The sequence below is a fragment of the Patella vulgata genome, chromosome 2, assembly GCF_932274485.2.
Source record: "Patella vulgata chromosome 2, xgPatVulg1.2, whole genome shotgun sequence".
In the NCBI taxonomy this organism is placed as follows: Eukaryota; Metazoa; Mollusca; class Gastropoda; family Patellidae; genus Patella; species Patella vulgata.
The window spans coordinates 12167157-12187431 of NC_065880.2; the positions used below are offsets into that span (position 1 = coordinate 12167157).

General features: G+C 34.2%; 2 protein-coding genes across 3 annotated transcripts in view; one reads left to right on the top strand and one right to left on the bottom strand.

Moving 5' to 3' along the window:
* The window catches only part of LOC126812050 (cyclin-dependent kinase-like 4), a 50443-nt gene that overhangs the window by 29283 nt on the left and 885 nt on the right, over positions 1-20275 (top strand). The window lies entirely within an intron of this gene.
* On the bottom strand, positions 1073-20235 carry LOC126812036 (SH3 domain-binding glutamic acid-rich protein). Of its 2 annotated transcripts, XM_050538200.2 has the most exons (8): positions 20034-20235; positions 16413-16598; positions 15360-15458; positions 14228-14254; positions 8910-9947; positions 5977-6630; positions 4297-4345; positions 1073-3541 (listed from the first exon to the last, which is right to left on the bottom strand). In XM_050538200.2, exons 1-6 carry the CDS (start codon positions 20076-20078, stop codon positions 5977-5979), a joined length of 2049 nt encoding a protein of 682 aa, XP_050394157.2. In that variant the 5' UTR covers positions 20079-20235; the 3' UTR covers positions 1073-3541; positions 4297-4345. The 2 variants fall into 2 exon arrangements, with proteins under 2 accessions (XP_050394157.2, XP_050394158.2); XM_050538201.2 differs by lacking the exon at positions 8910-9947.

Consider the following 20275-nt stretch of genomic DNA (forward strand, 5'->3'; position numbering starts at 1 on the left):
TAGTTCATGTACAAACTCAATTTTATTTTATAAATCTATTTTTCCCCCCAAAGTCTTTGATTGTATGTATTTTTGTACCTGTAATCGGGTTTATTGGTATCAAAGCTGAGGGTCTTTCAAAATCATTATACAAAAATAAAGTGTATTCCAACAATTGTCGTATTTTCTTTGTTACAGTTCCCACAATGATTCAGTCTGTTTTAAGAATCGAACCATGGAACATTTAGATCAAACCAAACTTCCCACCATTTTGGGGTCGGGGGGCGGCGTTGGGTGGCGCGTGTGCGTTTTATCACAAGGTCTGCCAATACGTCAAGTGGGTGCTTTTCGAATCCCTGATTGTATGTGACAAGGAGTAGGGTCATAAAATTGAACCATATGTTAGTCCCAAAATGACCTAGTTTGTGTCGAATGGACGTTAAACTCCATTTCTTTCTCTCTCACTCCCCTCCTTTAGATCTGAACGGTTTGTGTGGGCAGTCATAATGCCGTGTAATTTTAGACTGAATAACTATTTCTATTACTGGGGTAATGGGAGGATGATCCCTACTGATTTTCTGCATGCCACAACTTTCTGTTTGAAGTTACACACATTCCCCCAACCACCTGAGCCACAGTAAAGCCCACTTTTCAATAAAAAATTTTGAAAGGAAATGGGGATTAACGTCTTACTGTTCTGCTCCGAACTGGGCTAATGAAGAATGAAGACGGGCATACACCATACAATGTGCTATGAGGGAAATTTTGCCCGGACAGCGGCACTACGGCTGTCAAGGAATCTTTTACATGCACGCCAATGTGCACACGGGACCTCGGTTTTTCGTACCATCCGATCGACTAGACAGCTGTCTTGTGAGAAACATTAGGACAGTGAGAGGATGAACCCTATTTTTTTCAGCTGGACAATGAACACTATTGATTTCCACAGATATATTACCAGATGGTCAACATCTAATTTTCCCCTTCAGATAAGCTGCTGTCTATGGCTATCTTTTTTTCGAGACATAGCCTCTGTGTGGTGCTTATTTCTACGCTTTACATGAAAAGAATTAAACCAAAGAAAACAAATTGATAAGATATAAAAATTTATTTACTACATATAATATTATATAGCTTATAAGCTAAATAAATTAATAACAGCTCCTTTGTGGTGTATTTTGTTAAATTGCATAAAGACTAAAAATCACAATTCTCCATTGATCGCATTTCAATCCTTCAGAAGTTTAACATTGTGAAGGATAAAAGAAAATATAATAAAATATTGAACTGATCAATGCAAGCAATAAGGGGTATGAATTTGTGATAGAAAATGATAAAAAATCCCGAAATAAACAGATGACACATAATATTAATTAATTGCAGTTAATCTTTTTCAAAAGTATCAAGCAATCAGACTGATTATCAACTATACACTATCCGATAGAATCAAAGTTAAGAAATTGCTTAGCTTCAGCTCGAAATGTTAATCATTGAACTCAGTCAAAACATTCACCTAATGAACATCTACATCAAGTTTAAACATTATACCTCAATTAAAAGCAGAGTTGTTATGTTCCAAAGTCTTGATCAATCAAATTGCTTATCGCTCCTTAGCCCAGGCAGAAAATTCGTACAATCGAACTTAGTCAAGGTAATGATATAATGAATTTATATTCAGAGTTTCATCACTCTCACTTAATTATAACCAAAGTTATAAACCAATCAAACAGATTATCTCTGCTTACTGTTAGTAGACAATGTTCATCTTCGAACTCCATCAAGGCATTCACCTAATGAACGGCTACACAAAGTTTGAACATTCTAGCTCATTTAGAAGGAGAGTTATTGGGTCCCAAAAAGAATGACGGACAGACAAACAAACCCATTTTAATAATCCCCTGCTTTTTTTGAAAGGTGGGGAACAAAAAAGATCATCATACCCTTAAATCCAGATAAGCCTATGTTTTTTACCATTAAACTTTAACAAAATATATTAAGACAAATCTCAATGGCTGTTAAAAATCTTGAATTAGTACCACAGTTTATATAAGTTGATATCAGTCATGCAACAATTAAATCTTTTTCATTGCTAGGCTTTAACAAGTGGCAAATATTGACAATATGCATTCCACAGCATGTCATAACATATTTTTAAAGCTGTATTCCATGTTTACTTATTGGGGTATGGGATTAAAGCTGTTATATCTTGCAGACTAGATGGATAATCTCATAATTTGGATACATTATAGACTATTTATAAATTTTGTATATAAACATCTATGATTGTACCCTGCTGTATTATTGCTTTGGGGTAGTTATTACCCTGTAGACTCTGTAATATTTTGCTAATGCGAGGTTCCCACGATCATGAAGTAATGGTGATGACCCTATCAGGTCTTATCATATATTGAGGTCAGCAATCGTATCAGATCGTGGACTTAATAGGGATAATCCTATTGTAACGCATCGCACGACAGCGGGGACCTAGCATAACCAACTTCAGTTGGGCAAATAATCATATTTCAACAGATGTGTCTGGCAGTGTAACTTTTTACATGTTCTTCTAAATGATGATTTAGGTCATGAACTAATGAAAAGAGAATTACGAAGACAAATAACTGAACAACGGAATGGTTTAAATACAATCAACAATCAGTACCAAGAGATTGTCTGCAATATCACCTCGGTGGAAGCAGACGTTAAATTTCACACACAGTATCAAGATGTCCCCGACCTCACTTTACATAAAAAAAAAAAATTCTTTTGATTATTGTTGTAGTAACAATCTGATTAAACTACAGATCTATTCGTTTGTTCGTTTCTGAGGTTTTACATCCACTTCCACCAAGGGTGATACCGTAGACAAGACAGATCTATCTATATCTCATTTCGTTTTTTATACTTTCGATAGCTTCAACTACATGAAGATCTGACCAATTGTAGTGGGAGGTCGTCCCAGGGGTCATATGAGCAGCTTTTGAACCTATGACGTCAGATTTTTTATTTACTAATTGGCATTGATGTTTCTACTGCGATACACACAGTTCCGTGTACCGAATGTCAAAAGCTCGCCGCAAACAGCCCGTTTCATTGGCTAATCCCTCACATCAATCAGAACACAGCTTATATAACAACTCTTCCAGAACCTACTGTTGTACAGACAAGTAAAACGAAATTTTGAACTATAAAAATGGAAAAGAAACGGGATCTGTAAGACAAGTAAAACGAAATTTTGAACTATAAAATATCGAAATGAAATAGGATCTGTGTTTTAATCAGATTGATTGTAGTTCAATGAAATACAGCTTTAAAGGGGTGGCTCAACAAATAATAATAATAATAATTGTAAAACAATTATATACATCTGCTTACTAAAAACTAGTAACAACTTCATCTAGCATAGAGGATTAACAGTCCGATATCACACAAGTTTTATATATACACAAAACATGATGAAAGTCTTTTAACACGTACATTTGATACCATCACTTGTTCTACATAAAGTTTCCAACACATTATCCTGACAATATCAGCGTACCCAGCATTGGTATGGTTCGACATGCTGCAATTAACAAAATGTGAAATTAAAAGTCAATTTTAAAGTAGCTAAATCGGTTTTCTTTGATACCTAGAAATGGACACAAATGGGTCGCTTATATAATGTAATAAGAATGTATATAAACTGGGCCCTGTTTCTCGAAATCTTAACTAAAGATAAAATCCAAATTTTAGTACATACTTCAATTTTGATTGGCTAAGCACTAAAATCAATCTAATATTATCCAATCAAATTACTAAAATTTGGATTTTATCTTAGTTAAAATTTCGTGAAACAGGCCCCAGATTTATATTCAATCGTTTCGGTTTTTACTGTATAATCTAATCAGTTATATGTTGGGTGAAATATGCAACGAGTGCAAATTGAATGGTACTCTGGTAGTCTTCCATTGGGGGTTATGTTTAGCCTCGTTCATTGAGTCGCTTCATTACAAATGGCTATTGAAGGCATTCTGGCACGGGATTCGTATGTCAAGTTATATCGAATTCCATGTGCCAAGGGATCTTTTACATGCATGCCAATGTATACACAAGACCTTGATTATTTAATACCATCCGAACAACTAGACAAGTCCTTGTCAGGCCCTCCCAATGAACTTTCTCAGCCAATGCAGGGATCGAACACGCGACCCCCAGGCTAGCAAACCAGCGCCTTATCCACTTGGTCACTGTGGCTCCCAATGCTTTATAAAAGGATGAATGTGAAAGTAATTAATGAGTAATTAATTTATTTTGGGATTGTAGTGTTAAATATTTTACCATATTAGTTACTGGTGGCTTCATTTTCTTCTTCTTGACAATCATTTGTCTGAAAAATATATAAACTTATAAATTATGACAAGCACTGATCATGATAACTGTAATAATGAATCAAGGTCACACTAAACGTCACACCAATACAGCTACAGTTTTCAAACCATTGCTGTTAAAACTGTACTTCAGATTATTAATGTCAACATTTCAACATTTATTGTGACATGCTTGCAATAAACAACTGTTGATATATTTCATTACTCCTATATTGAACTATTGTCAAACTGTACCAGGAAGGCTATTTATATTAATGTCATGTTATGTATTATATTTTATAACCTTTTGTTGTAGTTACCTACATGTAATATTATTTATAATCCATTGACAGACCATTGCCATGGAAATCTATTATTTTAAAAATGTGTGTATGTATGGTATTTTCAATATTTCTGTATACATTATTAATATCTGAAGACGCCTATAGAGGGCAGACAGCTAATTTATGTATTTCAGAATGAAGTAAAGTGGTGAATTATTTTCTTGAACACAGAAACAATATATAAGTTAATTAATGCTATGTATTTGAATAAAAACTTCATACACTTATGTTTATCTATGTTCAACTTTGAAAATATACCATCATAAAACAATTGATACCAGATTTAACATGATTTGGTTTCACATGAATCACAATCATCCATAAATCAATGTGTTAATAAATCTCTGTCCTATTAAACAATCGAGATCAACTGTTCTATAAATATAGGCTTACCCACAATATCAACAACAATAACATAGTTATAAATACAATTTATTTTTTTATAAGTCTGTTGTAAACTGCAAAATAAAGTACATTATAATATTTAAGAGATTAGTATATCGTATATACATGTAATTATGGTACACATCTGGTGAGTATCAACATGATGCAGTCTGTTAACTTCACACACAAAACTTGAATCAATATCATGCTGTAATTATATCTTAATCAACACTTTCAAATGTTAAAATGATGCTGTACAAAATGTCTATTTTAGTTCTATAATTAATAAGGGTCTGAAATCTACAAACTTTGGAAAGCAAACATATATCAATCTATAAAATGACTTTCTAATAATTTATTAATTTCACGCATAAATAAGACTGGACATTTTATTAAAACAATAATCAGGATATAAATCATATTAGTAATAATGAAATGAAATGGGGTTTAACGTCCTACTATTTTGCTCCGAACTGGGCTAATGAAGACGGGCATACGCCATACAGTGTGCTATGAAGGAAATTTTGACTGGACAGCAGTGCTATGGCCTACTCTTATATTCCAACTGTCATGGGATCTTTTACATGCACGCCAATGTGTACACGGGACCTCAGTTTTCCGTCCCACCAGAACGACTAGACAGTTGTCCCTGTCAGGCCCTCCGTCCTGCATCACTGACAATGGGGAACCACGCCGGAAAATCTGGATGAACTTTCTCGGCCAATGCAGGGATCGAATACCAGACCTCCAGGCTAGCGAGCCAGCGTCTTACCCACTTAGCCACCATGACCCCCCATATTAGTAATGAATCGAGAACACGGAAGTTAGTTTCCATGCTGTGGTATATGACATGCACTTAAAACAGTTATCTGCTTTCTATCTATATGATGTCACACCATGCCAATTATCATGATGTAACTTACTTAAGCTTCTTCTCTTTCTCTTCTTCGTCGTCTTCTCCTTTCTTCTCTTGATTCTTCTTCTACAGCAGGTGCTTCTTCAGCCTTCTCTTTTTCTCTTTCTTCTCTACGACGACGTCTTCTAGCCTCTCTCTCATCTTCTACAGGCTCGGGTTCTGGGGCAGGTTCTGGGGCAGGCTCTTCAGGCTTCTCCTCTCTACGACGCCGCCTTCTTGTCTCTGGTTCTTCGGCTGGCTTCTCTTCCTCCACTTGTTTACTTTCCTCTTCCTCTTTAGCAGGAGTTTCTTCTTCTTTAGTTGGTTCTTCAGGTTTTTCTTCTTCAGCAGGCTTCTCTTCCTCCTCCTCATCATCAAACTGTCTACGGAAGCGTCTTGGTGCAGCTGTCTTTTTCTCTTCTTCCTTTTCTGTCTCTACAGCTTTACTGTCTTCTTCTGTTTTGTCGTCTTTGACTTCTTCATCAGCTTTGACTTCTTCATCAGCTTTAACTTCTTCATCAGCTTTAACTTCTTCATCATCTTTTACTTCATCATCAGCTTTAACTTCCTCATCAGCTTTCACTTCTTCTTTCTCTTCCTCCTCTACATCATCATCTGTTTCACGTTTAAATTTTCGTACTGGTTTTACTTCTTCATCATCTTTACTAGTGTCTTCTTTACTCTAACAAAACAACCATCATTATAAATAACTAATATTTAGGATTTAAATCCTATCATTCGAATGTATTACGAAAACTATTTTATCATCAATGGGAGATAATTTATGTTAAAAACAAACTTTATCAGAATTTATTTTGTAAAAAAAAACAACATAATTCTTAGAATCATTCTGATGATAAGATAATGTAATTTTTTATTCTCTCATGTCTATGGTTTTGGTACTGAATCATTTCAAATTTCTTCTCCATCTCTCTTGATTCCTGGAAGTATAAATTCTACCCCCTGGTTGATTTCTTTCTTGTTCTGTTATTAATACATACTGCTCATCCATAACAGACTGGCATTAGTCGTATATAACAAGATATCTATATAAAAATACGGACATAAAACATGTTCCAGTTCTATAATCATGCAATAGGTTTAGTTTTTTTGTTAAGACATTCAATCAATAGATGCAAAAGATAAAAATTTTTAAAGGGAAATTGACATTTTGTTGTTTATCTAAATGGCAAAGGGTAATTATTATATATCTGAATCGTGAATTCTTTAAAGTTGTACAGAGAGAGAGAGAGAGGTAGGGAGAGAGAGGGTTTAATATCCACTCGACACAAACTAAATCATTTCAAGACTAACATAGGGTTCAATTTAATTTAAATAATTCACTTGCGTGTAGGGGTCTTTAGCAGTGGGAGGCAACCGGAGGACCCAGAGAGTTTAATGTCCACTTGACACAAACTTCGTAATTTCAGGACTAACATAGGGTTCAATTTAATTTCAATAATTCGCTTGCGTGTTGGGGTCTTTAGCAGTGGGAGGAAACCGGAGGACCCAGAGAAAACCCACGAGGTTGGACAGGCGACCCTGCTCCTTGTTTTGTCCAACCAGGAATCGAAACCAAAGGTGTAGAAAGGGTTCTTATTAGTCTTAATGCACAGGTTTTTATGTCACAAATTTCTTTTGATTTATTTCTAAAATGAACTTTGTTTTCATAATACGTTTCTCATAAATGGCCTCAGTGTTCAATATTAACTATTTCTACTAACTTTGAACAATTCTATAAAAGAATTTGAGATATCATGGAAATATTGTTTTGAAAGTTAAATATCTCAAAATGTAAATGCAAACTTAAAATTGACAAATTATTAATATTTTTTTTTTGGGGGGGGGGGGGGGGGGGGAGAATCGTTTTGTTTTAAAACTTTATGTTACAAAATGTCAGTCAACATAACTCTGGCTCCACAGTCCACACTACAAGAGAGAATTCTCTTTAGTAATCACAAGTAGAGACCGAACACATGCCATCTGCTATCACTCAAGGCAACTAATGCAAGGGTTGTTTGCCGAATCCTGAGTCAATGGAAACAGCAGAATTTTTAATATAATTATTTTTGATTTATCCATATTAAAACAACTATAAACCAGTCCTGAGTTAACTTTATGCAGAAGTTATCAAACATTTCTAGTGAACAATTGAAAATGGACAGATTTATATCATTTCTTGTTGAGAATATTGTTTTTGTATCTGGATAGACCTGCTTAAATAAATAAAAGAGTTATGCCCCTTTATTTTCGGGAAAAAAATGTCCGACAAGCAAAATTTTGAAATCTCATCACTGGGATAGGGTAAATGTAATACTAACATGCACAAAATAGTATTAGGAAAGAAATGAGTCAATTTCCCTTTTTATAAAAAAGAAATGTTGAGAAAAGAATCACACCAGATCATATGTTTGGTTCATATTTATTTAATGTAAAAAGTTAATTATTAAAAGATCACACCCCAAATTTGTGATTAATGTTTTTAATACCTTACCTTATATTCCATGATAGGTTATCACATCCATACACAAGTTAGATGTAGATTAAGAAAAGGTAATGGTCAAATAAATTATATGTAGAGAAGAAAAAGAACTTATATAAGACACAAATCAAGAGAGGGGGTGGGGTACCTATCCATAGGTTGTTGTAATAATATAATATTCAGAGTATGGACGTGCACAATCTTTAGAATAAGAGTTGATGGAATGCAGGTTTGATTTGGATTTTATACAGAAGGTGGAATAGAAGAAGTTTATAAAGGTCATCAGTATAGAAAAAGTCTTATAAAACATCTCAATCCTAAGATACTACTCATGTAATCAAGGAATAGTTTAGTTTAATAGATTTTATGTAAAAAAAAATAAAACAAAGAGAGATAGAAGGATGCCTGTGTTAAGTCACTTCAAAGTATGAAAGTAGTATTAAAGTCAATGTAATCACACTTCATTCCACAGTCTTTACCTCCTCCTCCTCCTTCGATTCCTCTAAGCCTGAAAATAAATCTCCTTCTTCTTCATCATCATCTCGCTTAAATTTCCTCACTGGTTTCGTTTCTTCTTTAACTTCTTCTTCTTCTTCCTTCTTCTCTTCTTCCTTTGCTTCTTCAAGTCCTGAAAACAAATCCTCTTCTTCATCATCATCTCTTCTGAACTTCTTCACAGGTTTTTTTGTGTCTTCTTTTTCCTCTTCCTCCTCCTTTTCTTCTTTTTCCTCCTCCTCCTCCTTTTCTTCTTTTTCCTCCTCTTTCTTCTCTTCAAGTCCTGAAAACAGATCTTCTTCTTCTTCATCATCCCGTTTAAATTTCCTCACTGGTGGTTTCTCTTCCTCCTTTTCCTCTTCTTTTGCATCTTCCTTTGCTTCTTCAAGTCCTGAAAACAGATCTTCTTCCTCTTCTTCATCACGTTTAAACCTCCTCGGTGGCGGTTTAACTTCTTCCTCCTCTTTCTTTTCTTCCTCATCCTTTGCTTCCTCGAGTCCTGAAAATAGATCCTCTTCTTCGTCATCATCTCGCTTGAACCTCCTCGGTGGCGGTTTAACTTCTTCCTCCTCTTTCTTTTCTTCCTCATCCTTTGCTTCCTCCAGTCCAGCAAAAAGATCTTCTTCTTCATCATCATCTCTTCTGAACTTCTTTACTGGTTTCTTCACCTCTTCCTTTTCCTCCTCCTCTTTCTTTTCTTCCTCATCTTTTGTTTCCTCCAGTCCAGCAAATAGATCGTCTTCTTCATCATCATCTCTTCTGAACTTCTTTACTGGTTTTTTCACCTCTTCCTTTTCTTCTTCCTCTTTCTTTTCTTCCTCATCGTTTGTTTCTTCTAATCCAGAAAATAAATCCTCTTCTTCATCATCATCTCGTTTGAATTTTTTAACATTTTTCTTTTCTTTAGTTTCTTCCTCATCTTTACTTTCAGATTTATCGTCTTCTGTTGTTTCACCATCTTTTTCATCATCCTTTTTTTCACCATCTACTTCATCCTCCTCTTCATCATCTTCACCTTTTTCCTGTAATACAAATACAGCTTTACCTATAATAGTAGAAATCAACCTATAATTATCAACCTATAATAGTATAAATATCATAAATATCCTATAATAGTATAAATATCCTATAAAAATATCAACCTATAATAATATATAAATATCCTATAAAAGTATAAACATCCTATAATAGCATAAATATCCTATAATAGTATAGTAAATATCAACCTATAAGAGTATAAATATCTTGAGCCAGATCAAAAGTGAGTCTGACAGGGCAATTAGTTCTAAATTGTATTTTTTTTTCCATGAATAAATATGTCACCTTTTATACCATGATGAATTATGTTGACCCCCTTTAGACTGTATCAAATTGATCAATTTCACAGTAAACTTTAAAGTGAATCAATTTTTATTCATATTTATGATCCTTTTACATTTTGGATAATTTGTGGTTGAATTTAGTAAAAATACATGTTTGGAGGTCGATCAATATTCTAACAACATAATAATAATATTTATTGGGGTCTTTTTTGTAAAAACAAGCCAACAGTGAGGCTGATGTCCCCCGCCGAAATAGGAAAATAATTAGAGAGTTATTGTGTTCCAAAGTCTCAGCAAATCAAATTGCTTATCGCTCTGCTTAATCTGAGCAGAAAATGCTCATTATCGATCTTAGTCAAGGTATTACTGTAATGAAACTATACACCAAGTTTCATCACTCTCACTTAATTAGAACTAAAGTTATAGTGTCCCAAAGCATCAACCAATCAAATTGTTTATCTCTGCTTACCCTAAGCGGAACGGACAGACAAACAGACAGACGGACGAACCCATTTTAATAGTTCCCTGCTTTCTTCGAAAGGCGGGGGACAATAAGCATGAACATTTACTCAATTCGAAGATCAACCAATCAAATTGTTTATCTCTGCTTACCATAAGCGGAACGGACAGACAGACAAACAGACAGACGGACGAACCCATTTTAATAGTTCCCTGCTTTCTTCGAAAGGCGGGGGACAATCAAAGTAGGAGAGTTATTGTTTTCCAAAGTCTCGACCAATCAAATTGCGTATCGCTCTGCTTACCCTGAGCAGAAAATGCTCATTATCAAACTTAGTCAAGGTATTACTGTAATGAAACTATACACCAAGTTTCATCAATCTCACTTAATTAGAACTAAAGTTATCGTGTCCCAAAGCATCAACCAATCAAATTGCTTATCTCTGCTTACCCTAAGCTGAAAATGCTCATCTTCGAACTCCATCAAGGCATTGACCTAATCAACACATACACCAAGTTTGAACATTCTAGCTCAATTAGGAAGAGAGTTATCGTGCCCCAAAGTATCAACCAATCAAATTGCTTATCTCTGCTTACCCTAAGCGGAAAATGCTCATCTTCGAACTCCATCAAGGCATTGACCTAATAAACACATACACCAAGTTTGAACATTCTAGCTCAATTAAAAGTTATCGTGTCCCAAAGCATCAACCAATCAAATTGCTTATCTCTGCTTACCCTAAGCGGAAAATGCTCATCTTCGAACTCCATCAAGGCATTGACCTAATCAACACATACACCAAGTTTGAACATTCTAGCCCAATTAGGAAGAGAGTTATCGTGTCCCAAAGCATCAACCAATCAAATTGCTTATCTCTGCTTACCCTAAGCGGAAAATGCTCATCTTCGAACTCCATCAAGGCATTGACCTAATAAACACATACACCAAGTTTGAACATTCTAGCTCAATTAGGAAGAGAGTTATTGTGTCCCAAAAAGTGTGACGGACAGACAGACGGACAGACAGAAGGACAGACAGACGGACAGACAGACAGACAGACAGACAGACGGACGAACCCATTTTAATAGTCCCCTGCTTTCTTCGAAAGGCGGGGGACAAAAAAATAAAATAAAAAAATAAAAATAAATATTAGAGTAAAAGATCATCAAGTTTATGGACCACAAATATTTGGGAGATGGGGGTGGGGTGTCACTCTGTTAATCCAAAATATTAGATAGGAAATATACGACTTTTAAATAGGTCTAGAAATGAAGAACTATTATCTATAGAAAAGTAGGAAATAAATTTGTCCACACATAATGACATAAACATGTTAAATCAATATAGACTTACCTGAAATTTATTAAGGAGTGGTAGCAAACTGTGGTAGGGTCAACAAATCTCTATTTATAAGAGCAAACAATTATAAAATTCACACCCATCTTCACCATGCGGTAGTTCATGCATTTAAACAGAGCAAGCTATAACAATCTTAATCTGAAATGCCTTGTTAAGACTAACAAGGGGATTTTTTTTAATAACTTGGCTCACATTTCTCAAAGAAGAAGGAAATACTATTTTCGTATCTCGGTTTACACAGTCACAACCAATTCTTTGTTTTAATAGTTTTCTATTTTAGTATTAACTGTTAATCTGAAATGCCTTGTTAAGACTAACAAGGGGATTTTTTTAATAACTTGACTAACGTTTCTCAAAGAAGAAGGAAATACTATCTTTTTATCTTAGTTTACAAAGTCATGGTCAATTCTTTGTTTTAATAGTATACTATTTTAGTATTAACTGTTAATTTGAAATGCTTTGTTAAGACTAACAAGGGGATAATAACATGGTCAGCATTTCAAGAAGGAAATATTATCTTCTTATCTCAGTTTACAAAGTCATAGTCAATTCTTTGTTTTAATAGTTTTCTATTTTAGTATTAACTGTTAATCTGAAATGCCTTGTTAAGACTAACAAGGTTTTTTTTATAATAAATTAGCTAGCATTTCTCAAAGAATAAGGAAATACTATCTTTTTATCTCATTTTACAAAGTCACAGCCAATTCTTTGTTTTAATATTTCTCTATTTTAGTATTAACTGTTAAAATACTGTAAGATTGAGTATGCAAGCGAAAGGCTTTTTAAATGTGTTCTGCTTGTTTTTAGTTTATCTGCTTTACAACAATGTGCAAGTATTTCTAATTAAAGTTAAAATGTATAGGAGAATGTGTGTGGGTGTGTCCGCCTAGTAACAGCAAACAATCTATGTCCACAGTTTAACACAACCTTTTTAACAAAGTACACTTGCACACTAAAAACTATTTATGGAATAACAATTACTGGTTTATTTACATGCAATGTTTCAACGATGATACTCTCGTCTTTATCAATCAAATGATGATAAAGACAAAAGTATCATCGTTGAAACTTTGCATGTTAATAAACCAGTAATTGTTTGTTATTGTTATTCCATAAATAGTTTTTAGTGAGTTACTACTGTTCAATCACTTGCTTTAATAAAGACGAGAGTATCATCGTTGAAAAGTTTTATGTTAATAAACCAGTAATTGTTATTCCATAAATAGTTTTTAGTGAGTTACTAGTGTTCAATCACTACTCGGTAAATGCCACTGGAGCTACTGTAGCCTATATATAAATTAATATTATTCAAAAAGTTGACTAAAATTTCTAGTATATAAAATCACATTGCACATTAGGTTTGGATAACTCTTATCTGATCAGCCATAAATTGATGTCGATAAACTTGACAATCACCTGGATATCACATGTTGAGTTGACGTTTAAACTGATATATATATATATAAAACATGTGACTAGAAGTTATAACAATTTTCTACCTGACCAGTTAAGGGTTGTGTTATAACATAATTAGTAATTCATTCCGACGTTAGGTTTTCCAAATAAACCATGCTATTAAAAACTTAGAAACAATTAACAGTATGCTCAACATCTATAGATATACCAGGCCCGTAGCCAGCGGGGGTTGGGGGTGGGCAAAGGGGGACAATGCCCCCCATAAACAATTTTTTGACACCCCGAAAAAAATTTGCTGACAACAGCTCTAAAATACCTACTGTAGGTGTAGACTGCACCCCCCTCCCCACCTCAAACCTTCACTGCACCTCCGCAAGCTGGCTACAGGCCTGAGATGTACTATCCATAAAAATTTCACTTTAAGTTTTGTCCTTAGGAAGCTGGGGCAATCAATGTTTTCATCATGCTTTATACACAGATTTCTAGCTTAATTGCACGTAATATCAATATTACTGCCTAGCTGTGTCAACTTACGCAACTATTATCTAATTTCAAACTCCTACTACCATTTCAAAATACACTTTTATTCTACTGAACAACAATTTCATGTTTGTTTTTCAGCAATCTAATCTTGGCATTTGTGTTTACAAATCAATACTAGGAAATGGGTAATATCAACTGATACGGTGGATTTTGAGTACTTGAAATCACACACATTTTTGTCATGCATTAATACATTAAATACCTTATCCATCTTTTCTTCTTCATCTTCCTAGTATATAAATATATCACTTTCATATAAACACTATTTAAAGATACATTATGGAGAGAGAGAGAAATGGGGTTTAAACGTCCAGTCGACACAAACTAGGTCATTTCGGGACTAACATATGGTTTAATTTTATTTGAATAATTCGCTTGCACGTAGGGGTCTTTAGCAGTGGGAGGAAACCGGACAACCTGGAGGAAAGACCACGAGGTTGGACAGGCGACCCTACCGGGGATTCGAAACAATACATTATGGAAGACTAGATAAAGAGCTGGGCAGTTCTTACTAATGTAAAGGAAATATGCTGAAAATTTCAGTCAAATTGCTTCACTCTAAGCCGAGAAAACCTTATCTTAAAATCACTGTAGCCTTGATTGTCATTGTTACCGCTATCACGATAATTAACAGTCTTGATTATCCATTTTTGTGTTCAATCGTAAATGGGTGTTGAACATCAGATCATATTTAAATCGAATGAAAATCAGACAGATAAGATGGCATCAAGAGTTGATTATGGTCTTTTCACGTTAATAAATGTCTAATTAATAATTTATATAACATTTCAGGTCTAAAGAAAGATCTGCAATAGGCAGATTTAGCTCTTGCATAATGTACGTTTAATTCAGGTTGACATTTAGTTGATTAAAAACAACAAGTCAATACTGGTATGTCATGTCTTTGGCCACACAGCATTCAGAAATACAGTGACTTCTTTAGTAAGACATTTCTTCTAACTAACAGGTCAATACTTTACTTGGCATAAACCCAATATGATCCCCTGTTTTTCAGGGCAAATTGACACAAATTTATCTTTTTTTAAGCATGTGGCTAATCAAACGCCATAAAACAATATAATATTCTGATATTTTAAACTGGGCTTGATCTTTGGGCCAAACTTCTCCATATAAGGTAGAAACACATATCAGACTTTATCAATGACTGACATTATTACCATAACTGTTTCCTGCGACTAATTTTGGAAGATCTTGTTTTTGAAAAATATACCTAGTAGGCCTATTTATCCATTCAAATAATAAAGTGGTAGCTTTTTTTGATGAGAGAGATTTCAACTGAATCAGAGCATTTCATATAATCATAATTTACTTACAATCAGAACTGAGCCTGTGGACACTTGTTTTGGTGCTGCTAATTTTAGAAATTCAAATATTTCATTTGCTTCGATGGCATTAGCAAATGCTTCATAGTCCTGTTATAAAAAAAAAAAAGAAGAAATAAAATAATCCTAAAAAGTAAACATTGATGCCAGAAATATAAAATACCTTTTCTACACTACCTAGGCTAATAAAAACCATCCAACGTTATTTCCACCTACATGTACTCTTCATCGAAATGTAATCTATAATGTCTACCTGGGCTGGGGCAATGGTAATGGAAGGTAATCATTATATTTTTTAAAGTAATTGCCATGTAATTACATTCCAAAAAGCATGTAAATATGACACATATAAATATTTCCAATATGACAAGCCTCAAATTTAATTATCTATAGCATCAAAAAAAAAATAAATTAAGTATATCTGACACAAATCAAATTCATTGGAATATAAATAAAAAAGATTTAACAAATTATAATAAAAAAACATTAAACATTTCCGTTTATTACTTTTTATTTAGGACTCTTTTTTCGACCACAATATCATAAACTGTTAGAACTATACTAATTACTATAGTCCATAAGAAAATCACAGCATACATTACTCATTTTTTACAAATAGCAGATTATGTAATTTAGAATAACAGATTACTTGTAGATAATTCATTTGAAATCAAAGAAAGCAAGTCGCTAACTCAATATCATCCATAGTCTTCGACATTGCAAACACGACTTTTTGGTCAATTTAAATCAACATTGATTTATCTTATCGTGAAAAGATGGGCTTTTGATATCCAATATTTAAGACAAAATGAAAATTTTAAAATTGGCACACGAATTGCTTTGTAATGAAGCGATTCGATGAACAAGTCTAAACATACCCCACAGGAGAATACATGTACTACTGGTGTAGACAAATGAATGAAAATCAGTTTATACATTCACAATACAATATAATATGCAATGTGACCCATTTGTATCCATTTCCAGGTGCAAAAAAATAGCGATTTAGTTCCTTTAATTAGGTAGATCTATACAATAACTTACCCCACAATATTCATCATCATTGAACAACTGTGGTGGAAGAGGCCTTTGTCCTGGTTTCTTTGGTGTACTATTTGATCTCATAAATTTCAAGGCTTCTTCCTCTGAAGGGTCACTAACATCAATATTCTCATGATCAATTTGTAAACTATTTAATAAATCTGATACGTGCAACTGCTGTTTTCTTATCTGTAAATACATGTTAATATTCAATAATTAGTGCTTTCTATTAGAGAGAGAGAGAGAGAGAGAGAGAGAAATGGGGTTTAATGTCCACTCAACACAAACTAGGTCATTTCGGGACTAACACATGGTTCAATTTTATTTCAATAATTCGCTTGCGCATAGGGGTCTTTAGCAGTGGGAGGAAACCAGAGGACCCGGAGAAAACACATGAGGTTGGACAGGCGACCTTACTCCTTGTCACCAACAACCGGGGAATCGGAACCAGTTGACTCAAAGACAGACCTTATGATACAGCGCGTACGTACTAAACATCCGGCCATCCAACCCCCTTCCTTGCTTTCTATTAAAACCTTTTTAATTTTAATTGTGCATTCAACATTGTGGATTGGATTAAATGGAATTGAGCAAAAAATCCAAGGTAGAAGTATTTAGGTGGCTTGTAACCTCAGGGTTCTGTACAGCATTATTTAAGATCTATCTTTAATACTGTTAGGTAATAATGTTTATAGTAATATGGTAGATAGGGGGCTTATACCAATTATAATTCCAAGAAGAAACGGCAGGTGGGAGCTTTAATTGGAGACAGGCAGTTATAAAGCTTACCGGTATATATATATAGATATAAACATTAAATACATGTACAGTACAGGTAGGCCCAGATTTACCCAGTACAGATAGATAATGATGGTTTTTGATAGGCCTGAGGGTCAGGTGCCTGATTTAATGCTGGAATTCATCAGAAATCACTGGAATTCATTCATAGTCATGTGATTTAGATGGAAAACTCCTCATGTCTGCCACAAGATTAATTTATATGTACAATAATACTGATAGGCTAGTTAAATAATATTATAAAGAATAGGCCTAACTATTTCAATCTCTAGTAAACACTACCAGAATTCATTTCAAATGTATAATTATAATGGATTGTTACTGTACATTAACTTATGAATAACTATTTGGATCTGTCTACAAATGGGGTTTAACAGGATGGTAGCATTGGGAGCAGGTCGTTTCATCCCACTACCGGTTCACCCCGGGCTGTTTCATCCGGGCCGTTTCATCCCAAATTTACACTGGTCCTTTTATCCCACTTATATCGAGTCTTTTCATCCCACAAATTTAAACCAGCGGCTGCTAGGCAGGATACGCCCACATTTTCGAGAGATGGATAGAGAACAAGCTAACAAGAAAGTGATTTTTCCTACAATCAAGGGCCATAATTCAGGAAATTACAATTCGATATGCACATATATCGAAAGGAACTGAGATCTTTGAGTTATAAACTTACATTTCAAGTTTCAACAAAATCGGATAAAAATTGTGACCTCTATAGGGTCCACAACCTTGATATACCATATTTTTACGCTATTTGGGAACGAACGGCGGCCATTTTGTCTGTCAATTTTGGGCCTGTTTTCACGAAATTCGAACTCAGTCATCCTTAGGGTGTAACGGTGATATAATAGAACGTTTTTTTAAATCGGATAAAAATTATGACTTCTATAGGGTCCACAAGCTAAAAACGTGATTTTTCGTACAATCAGGGGCCATAATTCAGGAAGTTACGGTCCGATATGCGCAAATATCGAAAGGAACTGAGATCTTTGGGTTATAAACTTACATTTCAAGTTTCAACAAAATCGGATAAAAATTGTGACCTCTATAGGGTCCACAAGCTAAAAACGTGATTTTTCGTACAAACAGGGGCCATAATCCATGAAGTTTCGATCCGATACATGCCAATATCGAAAGCAGCCGAGATCTTTTGAGGATAAACCTATATTTCAAGTTTCGTCGAAATCGGATAAGAATTGTGACCTGTAGAGAGTCCACAAACAATTGTGGACGGACGGACATCCGGACGGACAGGGGCGACGGCATAATACGTCCACATGAAAATGTGGGCGTATAAAAATGGTATTACATGAATTTTTAATATTTTATTTATACATTAATACCAATAACAATGTCAATGCAATTTTATCATGAATAGTTGGTTTCACTATAACAGGATTGCCAGTGATAGAACAGATCAAAGAATAAAATTGCATGTAGCGACTACTTCGACACGTGTTATCTTGAGATGTTCAGACTACCTGGCGCCTCAAATAACCCAACGTTAAAAGAAAGCAGGCAATGTCCACCTTACAACAAGTTCCATTGATTTACGATTTATTTTATCATTTATCACACAGTTTAGACCACAATGTGTTACGATTCACATTTTGGTATTCTAAATGAATTCTTATATTCGGAATTGTTTAGTTTCATTTCATGTACGGAAATTAAATCAACGATTAGTTTTAAAATCAATTATCAATCTAATTTGTCTTATTTAAAAGGGGCTCCTGTGCAATTTAGTTGATTATTTGATAATACGTATAGAGTCCATGATGTATTTTGGCGAGTGATTAAGCTGTCAATATGTAATTATAAAATACCTTTTTATAAAGAAGATAAATGATGTTAGACATCATAAACTAACAAACAATACATACGAGTATACTTTATTACAAAAACATCGGTGAACTAATCTAAAATCATAACGGCAATTAACTAACAATACGAATAAACAATACGAATATACAGCGGTGAACTTATCTCGGTCGTGATCGATAATCAACAAAAATCGACGAGTAAAACTTATTCATTCCATACATTATTGTTTATTTAACAATAAGTAAGTGTTTAACAGTTTATTTAACGATAAGTACAACTCAGTTAATTGACTGCTATTATAATAACAAGGGGGATGAAACAGGCCGGGATGAAACAGTCCGATAAAAAATTAGGTTGGGATGAAACAGCCCGGGGTTAAACGGTTGTGGGATGAACTGACCCGCATCCGGTAGCATTCCCCCAAAGCCAACCGAATCAGGTTAATATCACAATAATTTATATCAATATTTGATAATATACTGTTTGTAATGCCAAATTGCCCTTTACAATTGAAAATCATGGAGTATATGTATCAAAAATACCCTTCAAAAATGTGATTTCCAAGCATGTTTGAAGATTTTAACGCGAGGGACATAACTTGTGTATAACCGGTACACAAAATCGCTAGCTTGGAAACCACCTTTTGAGGGGTTTATTAACACGGTTTTGAATTAAATATAACAATTTGGTATAAAGAACAGTATATTATCAAATATTGATATATATTATTGTGGTATGAGTAGAAATAATGGTGGATTTGGGTGGATTTGCGTACATTGTGCAACTGGTGTTACGTCCTAGTTTTCTGGACCATCGGATCTAATGAAGACAATATTTTATAACTCAAACGCCCAGTCACCCAAACACAATGTTGTTATAGGTTTTCCAGCTATAGCTTGTAATAATTCATCGCAATTCACTCCACTGCCCCTTTAAGTTTAGCTGTTTTAAGTTTAAGAATGATAGAGTTCCCCTTTAACTTTAAAAATAACTTACCACATTACTGCTAATTATGTTGGTCATATACACCTTAATAACCATTTTGGTGGGTTCTTGCTTTCGTTAGAATATTAAATACGGTATCGAAATCGTTTCGTGATCTTTACTTAATTATCTTGTATGATATTCGATGTCAGATGAACAGATTAAGAATTTCTTGCCGTAAGTTTACCAAGTTTGGGATGTACATCAGCACATATTCTAGTGACGTATATCACATTCCGGTCTTCCTGACGTCA

What these genes read in the sequence shown, in the direction of transcription:
- LOC126812036 (XM_050538200.2), bottom strand. Translation starts at nt 20,078, where the DNA reads ATGGTTATTAAGGTGTATATGACCAACATAATTAGCAGTAATGTG. An exon ending in CCACAGGCTCAGTTCTGATT is followed by an intron (nt 14,255 to 15,359) that starts GTAAGTAAATTA and finishes TTTATATACTAG; the next exon opens with GAAGATGAAGAAGAAAAGAT. An exon ending in AATCGAAGGAGGAGGAGGAG is followed by an intron (nt 6,631 to 8,909) that starts GTAAAGACTGTG and finishes TTGTTTTGTTAG; the next exon opens with AGTAAAGAAGACACTAGTAA.